The 15,071-nt window shown below is 43.5% G+C and overlaps 1 protein-coding gene across 2 annotated transcripts in view; it reads left to right on the forward strand.

The window, feature by feature from the left end:
* The first annotated feature begins 12,130 nt into the window (after positions 1–12,130).
* LOC308311335 (guanine nucleotide exchange factor DBS-like) overlaps positions 12,131–15,071 on the forward strand; it is a 77,004-nt gene continuing 74,063 nt past the window's right edge. For both annotated transcript variants that reach the window (XM_080758015.1, XM_080758017.1), the window contains exon 1: positions 12,131–12,485. In XM_080758015.1, coding sequence (XP_080614141.1) covers positions 12,338–12,485 — 148 coding nt within the window. In that variant the 5' untranslated portion in view covers positions 12,131–12,337. The remainder of the gene's footprint in view (positions 12,486–15,071) is intronic.

A 15,071-nucleotide genomic window follows, 5' to 3' on the forward strand; every position in this document is an offset into this window, starting at 1 on the left:
CGAGTTGTCATCCATCATTGAGACAAGCACATTGAATGTGTTGTATGTACTACTATGTGTTACCTACATTTTTACAGTGTTTTACAATTCCCTTTTCAGGGGTGTGTGTTTCTGATCGCATTAAATCCAGTAAACTGTTCCTTATCTGAAAGTACACACATTTAATTTAGATTAGAAGATCGAGCTACCAACAGGGGCCCAGGTACAAGAATGGATGTGGGTTCCCAGTTAGTTTAATTTATTGTCCACAATGTGGAAATCTGTCTTTGGTCTTTAACGAGACATGGTATCATTTAGTGCCTTAATGGCATTAGGAATGCATTTTTAAAGATGTTACGGTTAGCTTTTGGTACTTTGTACCGTCTACCAGAGGGAAGTAGTTGGAACTCCCTGCAGAGTGGATGAGAGGGGTCATTTGCTATCTTGACAGCTTTTTTCCGAATTACTTCCTTGTAGATACAACTTAATTGTTTCTGTTTCTTCCCAATGACTTTTGAGGCTAGGTTCACTATTCGCTGGCTGCAGCTTAATTCTTCCTTTTATATTAAATAGTAATAGTAATATATTAACATTATATATTACTACTACTCGTGCTAATTTATTGAGGGGTTGGTTGTGCGGCAGAGTGGAACGAAACCCCTGCAATCACCTAGCTATGGTAATAAATGGTATGCTTTGCATTTTGCATTGATTTACCATCTCGTAGGCCAAAATGACTGCTGGCTTTGTAGAACTAAATATTCAGTCAGTCACACTCAAGGAAAGCAATATAGGAGACTATATAATCTAGGCCATACTGTTTTATATACTATACATTTAGTTAGGCCTATACACAATAGTACTATAAGCAAAAATAAGGCACACACAATAGCTAGGTGTTTAATTGCAACAATTAAAACACCTAGGTTGGTTTAACAAACAAAACAAAAACACTTTAAAACAGTGATTCCCAAAGTTTTTCATGCCAATTGACATTGCGGACCCCCATTTGAAAAATATATGCCAGGGACCCCCCATTAGAGAAGAATTTTACAGCTCTATCAGTGATTCTTGCAACCATTTAAATTTCAACAACCCCTAGTTTGACCTTTTGTCTACGGGCCCCCATTCAATGGCATTTTTATCTCTGGGACCCCAAGTTATATTGTGAAATAGTGTACACTCTCTGAGTTACAGAACCGTAAGGGTCCATTTGGTTAAACTATCATTTAGCAGGGGACCCCCTGGCAACTCCCTCAAGGACCCCTGGGGGGTCCCCAGAAATTCTAATGAAATGGCAAATACGAAGTCAATTGAAATAAATTAAATGCTTTTTCATTTTCAGGTCCTAACACATTTCTTGGGACAAAAATTAATCTAAAATGCAATAGCATTTAATCTACAGATGTGATCATTCTATGACACAATTCAAATTATAAATAAAATCTCATTTTTAATTTTCAAAAAATGCCAGCAAATTAGTGGGCATGAAATTCAAAACACATTTCGTATTTTGCCATTTCATTTGAATTGTGGCAGCTTTAGGCTTCCATACCGGACCCCACTTTGGGAACCAGTGCTTTAAACTGAAGTGTATAATAGAATTGAGCTGGAATTATTCCAGCTCAATTGTATTATACACTTTATTTCCAGCCTGGAAATACCACCCGTTGAGCATCTCCCAGCCATTTGCTTGCTGACTGCGTCACTCACTTTGAGGTTCGGAAGACCGACAGACGAAAAGGAACGCACGTGAACCCAGTGAACAGCTGATTTGTTGTCATGCGATAGAGGAGCTATTTATCACGGGGCAAATAAGTGCGCAGGTATGACTAAAGGTTTTATTAATACGTTTTAATACATTCCTCGTTGTTCCCCGCATTGCTTGCATGCAATGTTCAGGGTCATATAACGTTAGGCTACTTTACTGGCGTGTACAGGGCTACTAAACGTGGCTCTGCTTCTGTTCTCTGCTGCACTTTGACTTAATTTGAGTTGACCAAGATATAAATACAATGTCATAGTGACAGTGACTACAACACGTCTTCTCGAAGTTGTTGTCCGAGTATTATATATAGTCGCTAAATGCCTAAATTGTCGCTGGTTTTGTACTTTCATAGTAGGCTACTTTTTGTACTGTGTGTGTGTGTGTGTGTGTGTGTGTGTGTGTGTGTGTTCCCTTCGCTCAACCTGAAGTAAACTTCTGTTTTTAGCTTGTCACAGTACAATTTGTTTTTCCACACGGTGTCGCTGCAGTTCAACTGAACCTTTCTCCCTTAATAAATCCAGACATTTAGGGCTTGGCAGTGGTTTTCAACCCTTTTCATTTCAAGGCCCATTTTAACCACGGTCCACGGACCACCATTTGATGACATTTAGCCTCTCAGACCCATTTGAGCCACAGACCACCATTTGATGACATTTAGCCTCTCAGACCCCCAAACTAAAGAATATTTTGTTGTCGTTGGATAAGATTTTGTCCACAATTTCATCCTGTATTGATGTGGTATCATAGGAGAGATAACAGGCAAACATTGATTAATGATCATATGGTGGAAGTCTTGAGGCATCTGTAGCCTTTGTGAATGGGAGGGGTGGAACAGTCTGTTGTTGGGGTGAGATTAGGCATCCTTAATGATGCTTAGGGGCCTTAGACCGGCAGCGTTGCCGTTGTTTGTAAATGGACTCAATTGTTGGCAGTGAAGAGCCTGTAATACACTGTGCAGTTTTCACCACCCTCTGCAGTGATTGCCGCTCCGCGACGGTACCGTTTCCATAGCAGATTCTTAGGAAGTCAGCACTTGCTCAAGAGAAAATGAGCATGAATGAAGTATGAATCGAGCTTCTTTGATGGCTGTATGGAGAACAATTAGTTGAGGTATATGTTGTGTTATCAGGTAGGTAGCATAATATGGGAAAGATTCAGAATAAAATGCTAGCCTTCAAGCAATGTTCTAATGCTGAAAGACTATTCTGAAACACTCTGTATTGCGGACATTCCCTCCCCAAGGGTGGGGGGGTGTGTGTGTGTGTGTGTGTGTGTGTGTGTGTGTGATCTCCTTACTCCTTTCCCTGAAAAATCAAAGCCTCACAATATACAGTACATGTAATTGAGGGTTCTTGCTATCCAATTATGCCAATAAATATTCATGAGTACTCAGCAGACCTCAAGGCCCTGTGTTGTGATCTCAGTGGTTCTCAATCTTTTCAGGCTTGCGACCCCCCTCCCCCAAAATAATCATATTTGAACTGGGGACCCCCCAGAATAATCATATTTGAACTGGAGACTCCCCAGAATAATCATGTTTGAACTGGGGTCCCCCCAGTATAATCATATTTGAACTGGGGACCCCTCTTAAAAGTACTTAAATTGTCCGCAAAAAAAAGATCTCGTGGGTTTCCCTACCCACCCACAGGCTGAGAACGACTGCTCTAGTAAACACTGTTTTACTTAACATAATAGGGTCCACTAGTCACTGAGGCTGTGCAGTAGCCTTTGACCTGCACTGACCTGCACAGGCGCGCACACACACAACACCGTTGTTTAATTATGCGTCTTTATAACGCGTTGTGTGCTGTTTCGTCGTGCCATAGGCCACAGCATCCACTTCTTTAATACCTCCAAGGCCCGTCCCCTCGCTGTGTTCTCTTCTTATAAAATGTACCAACTGTGGACTGGACATCCCCTCGCATGCTTGCTTTCACAATGAGCGAGACTGTTGTGGCCGAGTCATGCTCTTCTTCTGCCATACCACGGTGTCTGAAAATGACTCGGGCGCATGTTGCATCCGCAACACTTTGTGAGCGTATAGATCTGCTATTTTTGGCACGGGACGTCGGTGTCAACGAAGAAGGAAGTGTCACATTGTAGTACATATGGCTGCGGCGGGACATGCAGGGCTCCTGCGGGGCTTTATTTGGCCTGGTGTACAAGCACGTCACAAGACCTCTGTCCATATGACTAACCCGTTCAGGACGATGTTATACTTTAGCTTTTGAAAAATAGCAGATCTACAAGCTCGTAGCGCGGCATTCCAAGCTCATAGTGCGGCACCGAGTGCCGAGCTACGAGCTTGTCGATCTGCTATTTTTAAAAAATAGTGAAAATGTTGGGCTCAAATCTTTGAATATATATATATTCTTTCAGAACGTTTTTAACTCAAATCAACGCAAGTTCTGCATGGCTCTCTATTGTCAGAATGTCAGGTCAGTGAAAGGCGCCTCTGTTGGGGACAGTAAGCAGAACAAATTAGCTTTGATTGTTCTACCGGGAGTCAGGTGTGTGTGTGTGTGTGTGTGTGTGTGTGTGTCTGTGTGTGTGCATCCTGTGAGTGCGTTTGTGCTAACTGCAACAAATTAGCTTAGCAGACTGTACAGTACGTTATATAAGAGTTTATTGAGTCAATGTGTTGTTGACCTGTCTGTCTTGAGTTCCCTGTCTGACTCCCCTGGTTAGGTCATTTTGGAGGCTTTGGAGCTGTGCCGCACAACAACTCTCACTCTGTTTGACTCATTTTATGGGGGTAGTAGTGAGCAAAGAGAGGGTGAAATAGATTGGAAGTTGAAAAAATGGTAATGGAGGCAGACTTGAACCCACAACAATCTCACTTAATTTCAGACTTTTCATATAGGCTATGAGATGAGGAAATATTGTATTGGTCGTAAATTCGTAATCTTAACAAAGAGGATGTGTGTACTGTGTGTGGTCTGGTGTGCAGAAGCACAAGTGTGTGTGTGTGTGTGTGTGTGTGTGTGTGTGGTGAAATTGTCTTCAGTGCTGGGCCGGTGTTCATGTGCATTGTGCACGTGTCAGTGTGTGCATGTCTCCTGTCCTTCCTTCCCTCTCAGCTCTAGTTGCTGACTGGAGCAGATGGACAGTGCATCTCTCTCTCTCGCTCTCTCTCTCTCTCTCACTGCTCCCTGTCTCTGCCGTGTCGTTGTCGTGTTTGTTGAGATTCTTCCGGTCACTGCATTACACGTACCTCTCTAGCTGGTGCTAGTTTCAATGGTTTAGGTTTAGTATCTATTTCTTCCTTTCTTAGAATCTGAAATGTGGGTAGAAGTAGAGTGTTTGAACTTGGCTTAAAACTTTACGCAGTTTTTATTTTAGTCAGTTTACATCTAAATTATTTCCAAATTTAGTTTTCTGTTAATTCCATTATTGTATTTCTTTTCTATTTTTCCTGCCTGTAATATGTAGTTTTTATTTAGTGTTTTTATTCTAGTGTCTGTTTCAGCTGTATAGTGTTGAGGTGGATGTGAAGAAGAAGAGGAAGTAATACGGTGGGAAAGTTCTTCATAGCGTCCGTCCTGTCCCCGGGACGGGGGGGAGAGACCCGGTGAACCCAGGACCACCGACATGGGAGAGAGCCAGTCGGTGCACCAGGAAGAGGAGGAGGAGGAGGAGGAGGAGACGACAACGGAGGACGACGCCGAGGAGGTGGTGGAGGAGGAGGAGAAGAACGTGGAGGAGGAGGAGGACATGGAGGATGAGGTGATGGAGGAGAGAGCGAACATGGATGAGATGATGATGGAGGAGGAGGAGGTGGAGACGACAATGGTGGAGGCCTCCGTCACCGGTAGGGAGCCAGCCGTCCCTCTCTGTGTGTCTTTGTGTCCCTTTTTGTCTCAGTTTCTGTTTGCTGGCAGGACTCAGTGGGAGTTAGGACACTTTGTTTGATGTTAGTAGTAATGTGTCTCAGTCCTGTGCCCTCACTCAGGTCAGCGGCTGTTTAGCGGCCGGTTGCTGCAGTGATCGGTAAATCGACCATATCCTTATTTACCAAAGGTGGCACAATTGACAGAGTGCGTGCGTGTGTGTGTGCGCCTGTGTGTGTGTGTGTGTGTGTGTGTAGTGCCACAGTTAGCAACAGGAATGCTGTTTTTGTCGGTGAGAGGATGATAGGTCTATCTAATGTCTAATGTGGAATGTGTTCGTTGTTGGTTCCGAGGTGCTGGCAGGAGAACAGCGGTAATTGAAGTGAAGTGATGGCTGGCTAGACAGGGAGTCTGCCTGGCTGGCTATTAGGCTAATGATAACTACGAGGCGTTACTCTTTGGCACTGGAGTCGTTTTGTTGTGCGCAGCCAGCTTTCATGACTTGGACTGACACTTTGGCTTTGTCTTTCCCTGCTAATTGTTGGAGATGCGCGCCTGCTCACTGCTTTTAAGAACGGGTCTAAGGGTTTACAAATCTGTGGTGTCATTAAGGAGCCAGAGCCAAGGAACTTGCAGTGGCGTGTCCAGACATTTGACCTGACCTCACTTGGTCCATACTCATAAGTGGCGCACGTGCATACACACACATGGGTTGGAATAGCATTTTTATATAGCATTTGTAAACGTAATATCGCATTTCTTTTTAGAGAGTGCATGTTATAGAGTGGCAGCCTAGGGTGGCCAGACAGGACACTCAGGTGGCCCATGTTAACTGAACTTGACCCTGTGTATTGACTTACTGGTACAGTACAGCCTGTGAGCTGTTGCTGTATATGGTTTTAACCCATTTAGGCCTGACGTAGAAATTTAAAAATAATATTTTTTTCTGAAAAACCTCATATTCTATATCAGTGGTGCTCAATATTTCATGTCAAGGACCCCAAAGATTATATGTAATATGCCGTCGCGCCCCCCCCCCCCCATCTGAAAATACGTTGTTCCAGGGACCTCCTCAGAAGCAAAGATTTTAGTTCTAAAAAATATATATTCTAAATTTGTGCCACATGTTCACGATTTTTCTAAAATAGCAGACCCACAAGCTCGTAGCGTGCCACTCCGTGCCACGCTATGAGCTTGTAGATCAGCTATTTTGCAATAGCTAAAGTATAACATAATGTTTAAAACACAAAGGGCTTCCCGCCCAAATGATAGGAACATGGCATTGTCTGTGCTGCCCCTCACTTTCTCTCTATTGCTTGCTTGAAGCACGGAGGCATATTGGGAATTGAAGCTTCTTCAGTCATTGGATAAGAGGGAGGTAACTTTAAAAGTCTAATCTTAAAATCTAAAAGCAGATAACCAGTCATCTCTAATTGATAGGGTTTTTAAATAATTATTTTCTTGTTACAAGAAAATGTTGTACAGAATTTGGGCTCACCCAAAAAGTAGGCAAACACATGCTGGGAACATTAGATTAGATTTTACTTTTACGAGCGAGAAAATCTCAAACACAACGAACCTCATTCTTGAACATTTTGCTACGTGTAAACCAATCAAGAGATGATCTAAGAAAACGCAATCAAAGTTTACACAGCGCACTTTTAATGGATGTGCTAGATTTAAACAGTTAAACCCGTATATACTTTGTTGACCGGGGTCCCCTCTTTTACAATTTAGACATTTAGCAGACGCTGTCCCTTTACACCAAATCTCTTGGGAAAATGTTCGCCTATTTTCGTTGAATGTTCACGGTTCACCTATTATATGCCATGCCCGGAATAGAGACACGTCTATGGTTCATGTGAGAAACTGCAAATATGAGGTAGAGACTCAAACTGGCCATAAGCCCATAGTGACCCCATCACGTCCTGATTAGGCCTGTGTCTACAGTTTTTGCGTCTACAGTTTTTTGCATAATAATAAACTTTATTTACAGTCACTGAGTCACATTATAGTGCATTGAGGACGGACCACCACAATGTGTTCGTCCTATATAAATCAGTGGTTCCCAAAAGGACCCCCAAATGGACACTAATTAGCCCTGCGGAGTCGGACCCCCATTTGAAGAGGTAATGCCAGGGAGCCCCATAAAAGAAGATTTTTATGGCTTTAGCAGTGTTTCTCAACCCGTTTATTTCAAGGACCTCCAGTTTGACATTCATTAGTCTACGGCCCCCCATTTAATGGCATTTCTATCTCTGAGACCCCCAATTTATATTGTAAAATCAATGTTAATTTAACTCTGAGTGAGTTACAGACCCATAAGGGTCCATTTGGTTCCAAATTATCTTTATCTGGGGACATCCTGGAACTCCCGAAAGGACCCCTGGGGGTCCCCGGACCGCACTTTGAGAATCACTGGCATAGAATATTCAGGACATTTTGTGGGGGAAGGGGGGTGTAAATGAGAACCTAGAGCAGTGGTTTTCAACCAGTGGTCCGGGACCACCAGTGGTCCTTGAGTGCGTTCCAGGTGGTCCCCAGCTAAATGGAGAGCTGGTAACCCGAATTTGATGGATTGTTAATTTTTTCGCTCTCAAGTTAAATTGTTAAACTGCATTACTTAATTAATTTACAGGAAGTCTATTTCGATCGACGCTTGCTTGTTATCTCTCCTAATGTTACCAACATCAATACTGCATGGAATTGTGGACAAAAAAAAATGCATCCAACAATAACACAATATTCTTAGAGAGGCTAAATGTCATCAAATGGTGGTCCGTGGCTCAAATGCAGAATAAAATAATGGGCGTTGATATATGAAAAGGGTTGAAAACATCACAGTCTTGTTGTTCAACTGGTTGAGCCACCAGGGCACCTGAGCAAATAAGCTTTAAGTTGATTTTGGATTCCAGGAACAATACTGGCACTACATTCACTGCAAAACCTTTTGAGTTTTAGGTTTTAATTTAATTCTGGGAGTGGGGAGCCTCTTACAGAACCTCTATTATATTATAATACATATATTATATTACAAGTTGTCGCTGTTGGGCAGAAACGTAATTTGTCGTTTTATGTTTTTTTTTGTTTTGTAAATGAATGTCCAACTTTGTCATACTATAATGTAACCTATAATGTAAAGCTATAAAGTAGACAAAAAATAAATAAATAGACTACCGGTATCTATAAGCACACACAACACATTGTGAGCTTGGGTCTTAGGGCCTATTCATACTCCTATCCTATTTTACCGCTTTCGGTAGCACCGACTTTAAGACGGTACCCGCCCCCCATGAACGTCAAATGACGTCACATTGTAGGCACAGAGCCGAACCGACTTTTATTCGGCTCTAAAATAGGAGTATGAATCGCGCCTAAGATCGGCTATAGTTTGCCATATTTTAAATAGTGCCTCGATGTAGGGAATTTGACTTCCCCAGAAAGTGCTGGCATCTTACATCATCTATTTAGTGATGGAAGAAATTTAAAGTTAGAGATAGAGCAGACGGCTATAATGTCAATCTGTGTCATCCTTTACCAGTAAAGGTCCCTGCACACAGAGCGTGTTTTCTGATTTTTAGCGGCGTTTCTCCATTGGTTTTTCGAAAAACGTGTCCAGTGTGCAACCACCTTAAGGGCTTGTTGGCTGAATGTACAACCGAATGGTCAACAGCTCCAGCTTGCTAAATGAGTGCTATACCTGCAGGGTCTTAAGGCCAAATGCTTCCTCATAGTACCTACTCCTTATCATCCACATCATTTTTTCTGTCCCTCTCTATTGTGAAGTAACTAGAAAATCTGTAATCTCACGGATAAGATCGTCTTCTGTCTCGTTGACAGACAAATCAAATTAATCCAGGTTTCAGCGTGATGTCAACAGTCAACACTAATGCCATGTGATGCTTACTGAGAAATGAGCTCTCCTACTTTAATGACTGGGATAAATGAGCGCTCATTAAGAGTTTCCTGTGTCATTAATTGGTATTGGTACCAGTTCAGAGCAGTCACGATAGTTCTTCCTGGCTGGCTATCCTCCTATTCTATGAGCCTTTGACTCCTGCCCCTTCCATTTGATGGATTAATGAATCTAATTGGAGGGAATTTGATATAATGAAAAGTGCATGACTGCTTTCATTGCCTTTTGAAGTTAAAATAGGGAATGCTTGAGTGGGTGTGTGACGATGACAATAAATACTGGGAGTCCTGCACGGTAATGTGATATTCTGTAGAGAGGGAGATTTTTAAGCATACTGAGCCCAGGAAAAGCACTAACATAAACGAAGAGACTTTGTCTCCACCAGGCCGAAGAGAGAGTATGTTTTGCACTCCGTCCGTCCGTGTGTGTGTGCGTGTGTGTGTGTTACAACTCATATGTCTAGGCGTAAGATGAGTAGGCAACATAGGAAGGAGGATCAGGAAACCATGATCAAATGCAAGGTTTTATTATAATAGTGTATATACTGTAATAAACCGCAGAATATAGAATATTTACTATAATGGCTCTTAATCAAACAAAAGAAAATACAATAAAGAAACGACGCCTTTCCGAAGGGTGTTCGGAAACAAATGGGTTAAACAATATAAGGTAGTTTTCACAGTTGGTAGTCACACAGAGTAGCGGGTCGGAGGAAGACCATAGTGATGTTCTCCCCGACGAGCTATCAGGCACAGACTAACTAAGTAGGTAACGGTGCGCCCATGGCCACTGGCCACTGGGTGACACGTGACCGGCAACCAATAAGGGAGGCAGGCGTTGAGCAGACGCCTGACTAGAGCCGGCCCCTCGTTGATGTCACTGACAAGGTAAACGCAGTCAATCCAACCTGGAGTGGAGAAGAACACGTATATAATAGAAGGCGCTCTCTATTCCAATATAAGGTTCATAACAAGTCTACTTAGATGTATAGTTATAAGTATATATCCTAAGATACATCACAGATAGGTCTATATAATATACCACAACAATACCACCAGTTACCTCATATAAATATATACATACTGTACTATTAACCAATAAGTATATATATATTTATACTACCACATCATACCATTCATAACACAAAACTAATCATAACAAATGATAAACACACATGTGACTGCAGTCCACGTGACCGTGTGTGTACAGGTAATCCCTGGCGCTGGTGGCCCGGTCGATGCCAAACTGTGCACACACACACTCCCTGGATGCCAACGATGAACCTCTGCCCCAAGTTTTCCACAATGGCTTGTTATAACGCCACCATGAGGCCGATTTTTAACAAAACACATTTATTTCTATTACTCGTACAGATTTTATCCATACATCACGCAGATCGGTATACACTATCGCCATAGTAATGACATCAACACGCATCTGTCCGCTTTCCCATATTCCATCCCGATTGGCTTAGATTGCCTTCCAAACTTTGCAGGATTGGTCCCTTTTCAACAAAATGCCTCAAAACATTAACACAGCGTGTGATATCCGCCCTACATATTTTGTCCAAACATCACAAACGCTATTATCCTGGTGGAGAACTGTGCCCCGAGGGGCACTTCTTCTAGTTACTTTTGCCAACACTTGTCTGCCTCTCAAATCCAAATAAAAGACAGAAGCTGTGGTTTTCTGTGCTTTTTGAGTGGTGCAACCACTCCAAGGAACAGCAATGTCCGTGTTCACCCGCCTATGTGACGTTAACCCACCCACCCATGCACCTATGTGACTGTGAGCACCAGTATGACAATTAGTACCAGTAGGGGCGCTGTTGTGCCAGAAACAGAGAGAGATAATGCTGCACTTTGGCTGCTAATGAGAGAGAGAGGGGGGGGGGGGGGGGGGGAGAGAGAGAGGGGAGTTGCACCACTCAGTTATTTTTTTTTATTAAGAACGGCTAAAGCCTGATGCATACTACCAACAGAACAGACTGCTGGGCCTGTACAGAACTATACGCTGTGACGCCATAAAAAAAAGAGGTTTGTGTGGGCGGTATATCAGAACTAATGTTCAGCGTTTGATGCGTCCGAGATCTTGTGACTAACTGTGATTAGTCAGACGTTGGTCAGACAAACGTTCCACATTGTTTACGCATCCATTCAGCCCAGCTTCTAGTTAATTCTGCCAGCAGTGAAGCCAGTGAAAATTACAGCTGTAGTTTGGAAGAGACCAACTTCCGGGAGGCACAAACACATCTGAAATCTCTGCCTGCTAGTGTCCATTCATAAATACAACCTATCGCTAGAATTGGCAAACCCTCCATGCTTCATTCATATGTCGCTCATTATTACGTTTTCAATACAAGCCGTGTGTGTGTGTGTGTGTGTGTGTGTGTGTGCGCTGCAGGATTGTAGGTATTAATTGGGTGGAGAGCTTAGGGGATAACAAAACACTTTTGCTGGCTACACACACACACACACACACACACACACACAGTGTGATCATATAATTAGCTGAAGGGGATTTATATTGTAACCACGCCCATTACTTCCTCTCTCACACAGCGGATTTGAAGCCAGATAAATGATCTCTCTCTCTCTCTCTCTCGCACACGCACACGCACACGCACAGGCACACACAGGCTATGTGAGGAGGACAATTAGGCACAGTCACAGACTATCTTGGCTGGAGTGCGCCACATTAGATTAGTCTTGCTGACACGTGCACTGCACACACGCAACACACACTGTGTGTATACCGTACGACGTGCACACATGCAAAAGTATCTAGTTTAAGACACTTTTAGTTTTCACTCGCGATGGAAGCGCTTAAAGACGTATAGGCTGTATGTTGAGACGTAGGAAGATGTCACTTCTGGAGTTAATTGGAGAAAGTCAGGATGCACTGACTGAGCTGTTCCACAGTCTGTCCGTATCCATCAGTCTGTTGACCCGGGGACAAGAACACAGGAGCCATGTGTGGGACCTGCCGACAGGTTAGCTGTGTGTGTGTGTGTGTGTGTGTGTGTGTGTGCTGTGATGGAAGGACAACTTTGCCATGACATTTGGTTAATTAGTTTTGTTTACGGAAATGTGTGTGCGTGTGTGCCTATTGTTTAAAACGGTCATATTTATCCACTGTAAGCCCTGCATGCGCCACTATTTTGGGCATGTCGTTTATAGGCATGACCAGTTGTTGCAGTCACCTGTAATGATGATGCAATGTGTTGTAGACGAGCTATTCTGATGAGAATGTAACGACGTTCATCTGGTGGTTTATTACATCATAAATTCATAACATCTGTTAAAGGAGTGAGACATGACAGGATTTCCTACAGACACATTGTTACCCCCCCCCCCCCCCCCACACACACACACACGTTATTTATTGTTACCACCCCCCCCCCGCCCCCCCCACACACACACACACACACACTATATTTTAGTTAGTCATTATGAATTGAAACCTTTATTTCAGGGCAATCCAATTTAGACCAAGGTCTCTTTTTCAATTGCGCCCTGTTTACAGCAATGATTTTACATACATGACAAACACACGGTACAACAAGATTAATACAAAAAAACACACATACACCAGGAAACAGAATCAGAGTCTTAAAACCACATACCGGTATTACAAAAAAGCAGCTGCATACGCCTTGAGGTATTGGGTTCTAGCAGCTTTGTCAAATACAGGGGTAGTTTGTCAAGCATGTTGTCCTTCTAAGTGTCGGTGAAGACCATTCTGCTGATGTTATAGCGTGCAGTGATGGGTTCTGTAACTTGCTCCTGTGATAAAGCGAGGTGCACTGTGATGGATTGCATCCAGTCGGTAGCATGCATATACAAAATATCTCCATAATCAAATATTGGCATGATTGTTGCTGGTCATGACGCCATAAGGCATCAGGTCTATTATACTGTGTTGACCAATGTCTTGCAGGGGACCCCCGGAAATGCTTTGGCCCTAGACTTCAGAACAGTCCGTAACTGGGGGTCCTTGAAATTAAACGGGTTGAGAATCACTGCTAGAGCTGTAAAAATCTTCTCTTTTGGGGGTCCCCGGCATATCTTTTCAAATGGGGTTCCGCTGGGCTAATTAATGTCAATTTGGGGGTCCTTGACATGAAAAAGTCTGTCTGCAGCAGAGCAGACATCCCCAGCTGCAGTCTGTCTGCAGCAGAGCAGACGTCCCCAGCTGCAGTCTGTCTGCAGCAGAGCAGACGTCCCAAGCTGCAGTCTGTCTGCAGCAGAGCATACGTCCCCAGCTGCAGTCTGTCTGTAGCAGAGCAGTGAGTTTCTGTGCAGACGTCCCCAACTGCAGTCTGTCTGCAGCAGAGCAGTGAGTTTCTGTGCAGACGTCCCCAGTGTGTGTATTTTGTCGACTGTGCTGATACTTTTTTTTGTTTTGTTCTTTTAATCATTGATAGTTGACCAACTTGACCTTGGGTCATTGATTTCTCCATATACCTGTACTGACAATAGCTAATGGATAACCTGCACCTGTGCCCAGCCTTCTGAGAGACCTACTCCTTCAGATCATATATTATAGTCTGCCATCGTTTTCAGACGTGAAGCTGTTGCCTAGAAGAATATGGATGTTTAATTCATTCTAGATATTTTGAGGTACTGACGGCACACTTTTTTGGCTGTCATGGGAACTAGTCTTCACTAGTCTAGCCTTATTGTTGCTGTGCAAACCAAGAATGTTGGAGCATCGCTGCAAATCGACTCACCAACAAGAGTCTAATTTGCTTAACTGAATGGTTGGGGGGGACAGAAGGAGAGGGTTAGAAATAGACGGTCACCATCATGGTAGATAGAATGATTAGATTAGACCAGCAGGTGTAAATACTCCGCTTGCCATGTCTGCACGTCCGTGTTGTTGGTGTGGAGCGGCGAAAATGAAACGGTACCGTAAGGCGAACAAGGTCAACAGAAAAGGTGAGGGTGTGTGTGTGTGTGTGTGTGTGTGTTTGTGTGTGTGAGAGAGAGAGATGCGTGGGTCGACCTGTTACCCAGGTTGGGTCAAGAAATGTTAACTCTTTGGTCGGGGTGGGTTGGGGCGGGTCAAATAATATACACAAGTTGAACTGTAACCCTTGGGTCAAGCCACGGGTTGAGTAGAGAAATGCCGACCTTTTTGGCAGGGGTGTGTTGGGGTGGTGTGTTGGGGCGGGTTGTTTTTTCCCCCCACACACATGTAATAGCGTGCGTATGTGTGTGTTTGTCAGAGAGTGTTAGGTGGCATTGGGTATACGTTTTGGATACTGTCTATACTTACCGTATATACACACTTTGTGTGTAAATACAACATGAACAGCATACTAGCTGATAAAATGTGTGTACACACTTGCGCACACACTCTCTCTCTCTCTCTCTCTCTCTCTCTCTCTGTGTGTGTCTGAGGGAGCGAACGAGCGACCAGGAACAAGGAGTGGTGCGCAATCAATCCACAAACTGTGACAGGTGTTAGACTAGAGGGAGATATGGGGAGAGAGTGAGAGGAGGGTAAGAATGGAGGGGTGAGAGAAAGAAAGGCAGAGACAGTCATGGGAGGGAATCTTCTATTCATAGTACCT

Source organism: Protomyctophum bolini (genome assembly GCF_963924005.1).
Source record: "Protomyctophum bolini genome assembly, chromosome: 24".
Classification (NCBI taxonomy): domain Eukaryota; kingdom Metazoa; phylum Chordata; class Actinopteri; order Myctophiformes; family Myctophidae; genus Protomyctophum; species Protomyctophum bolini.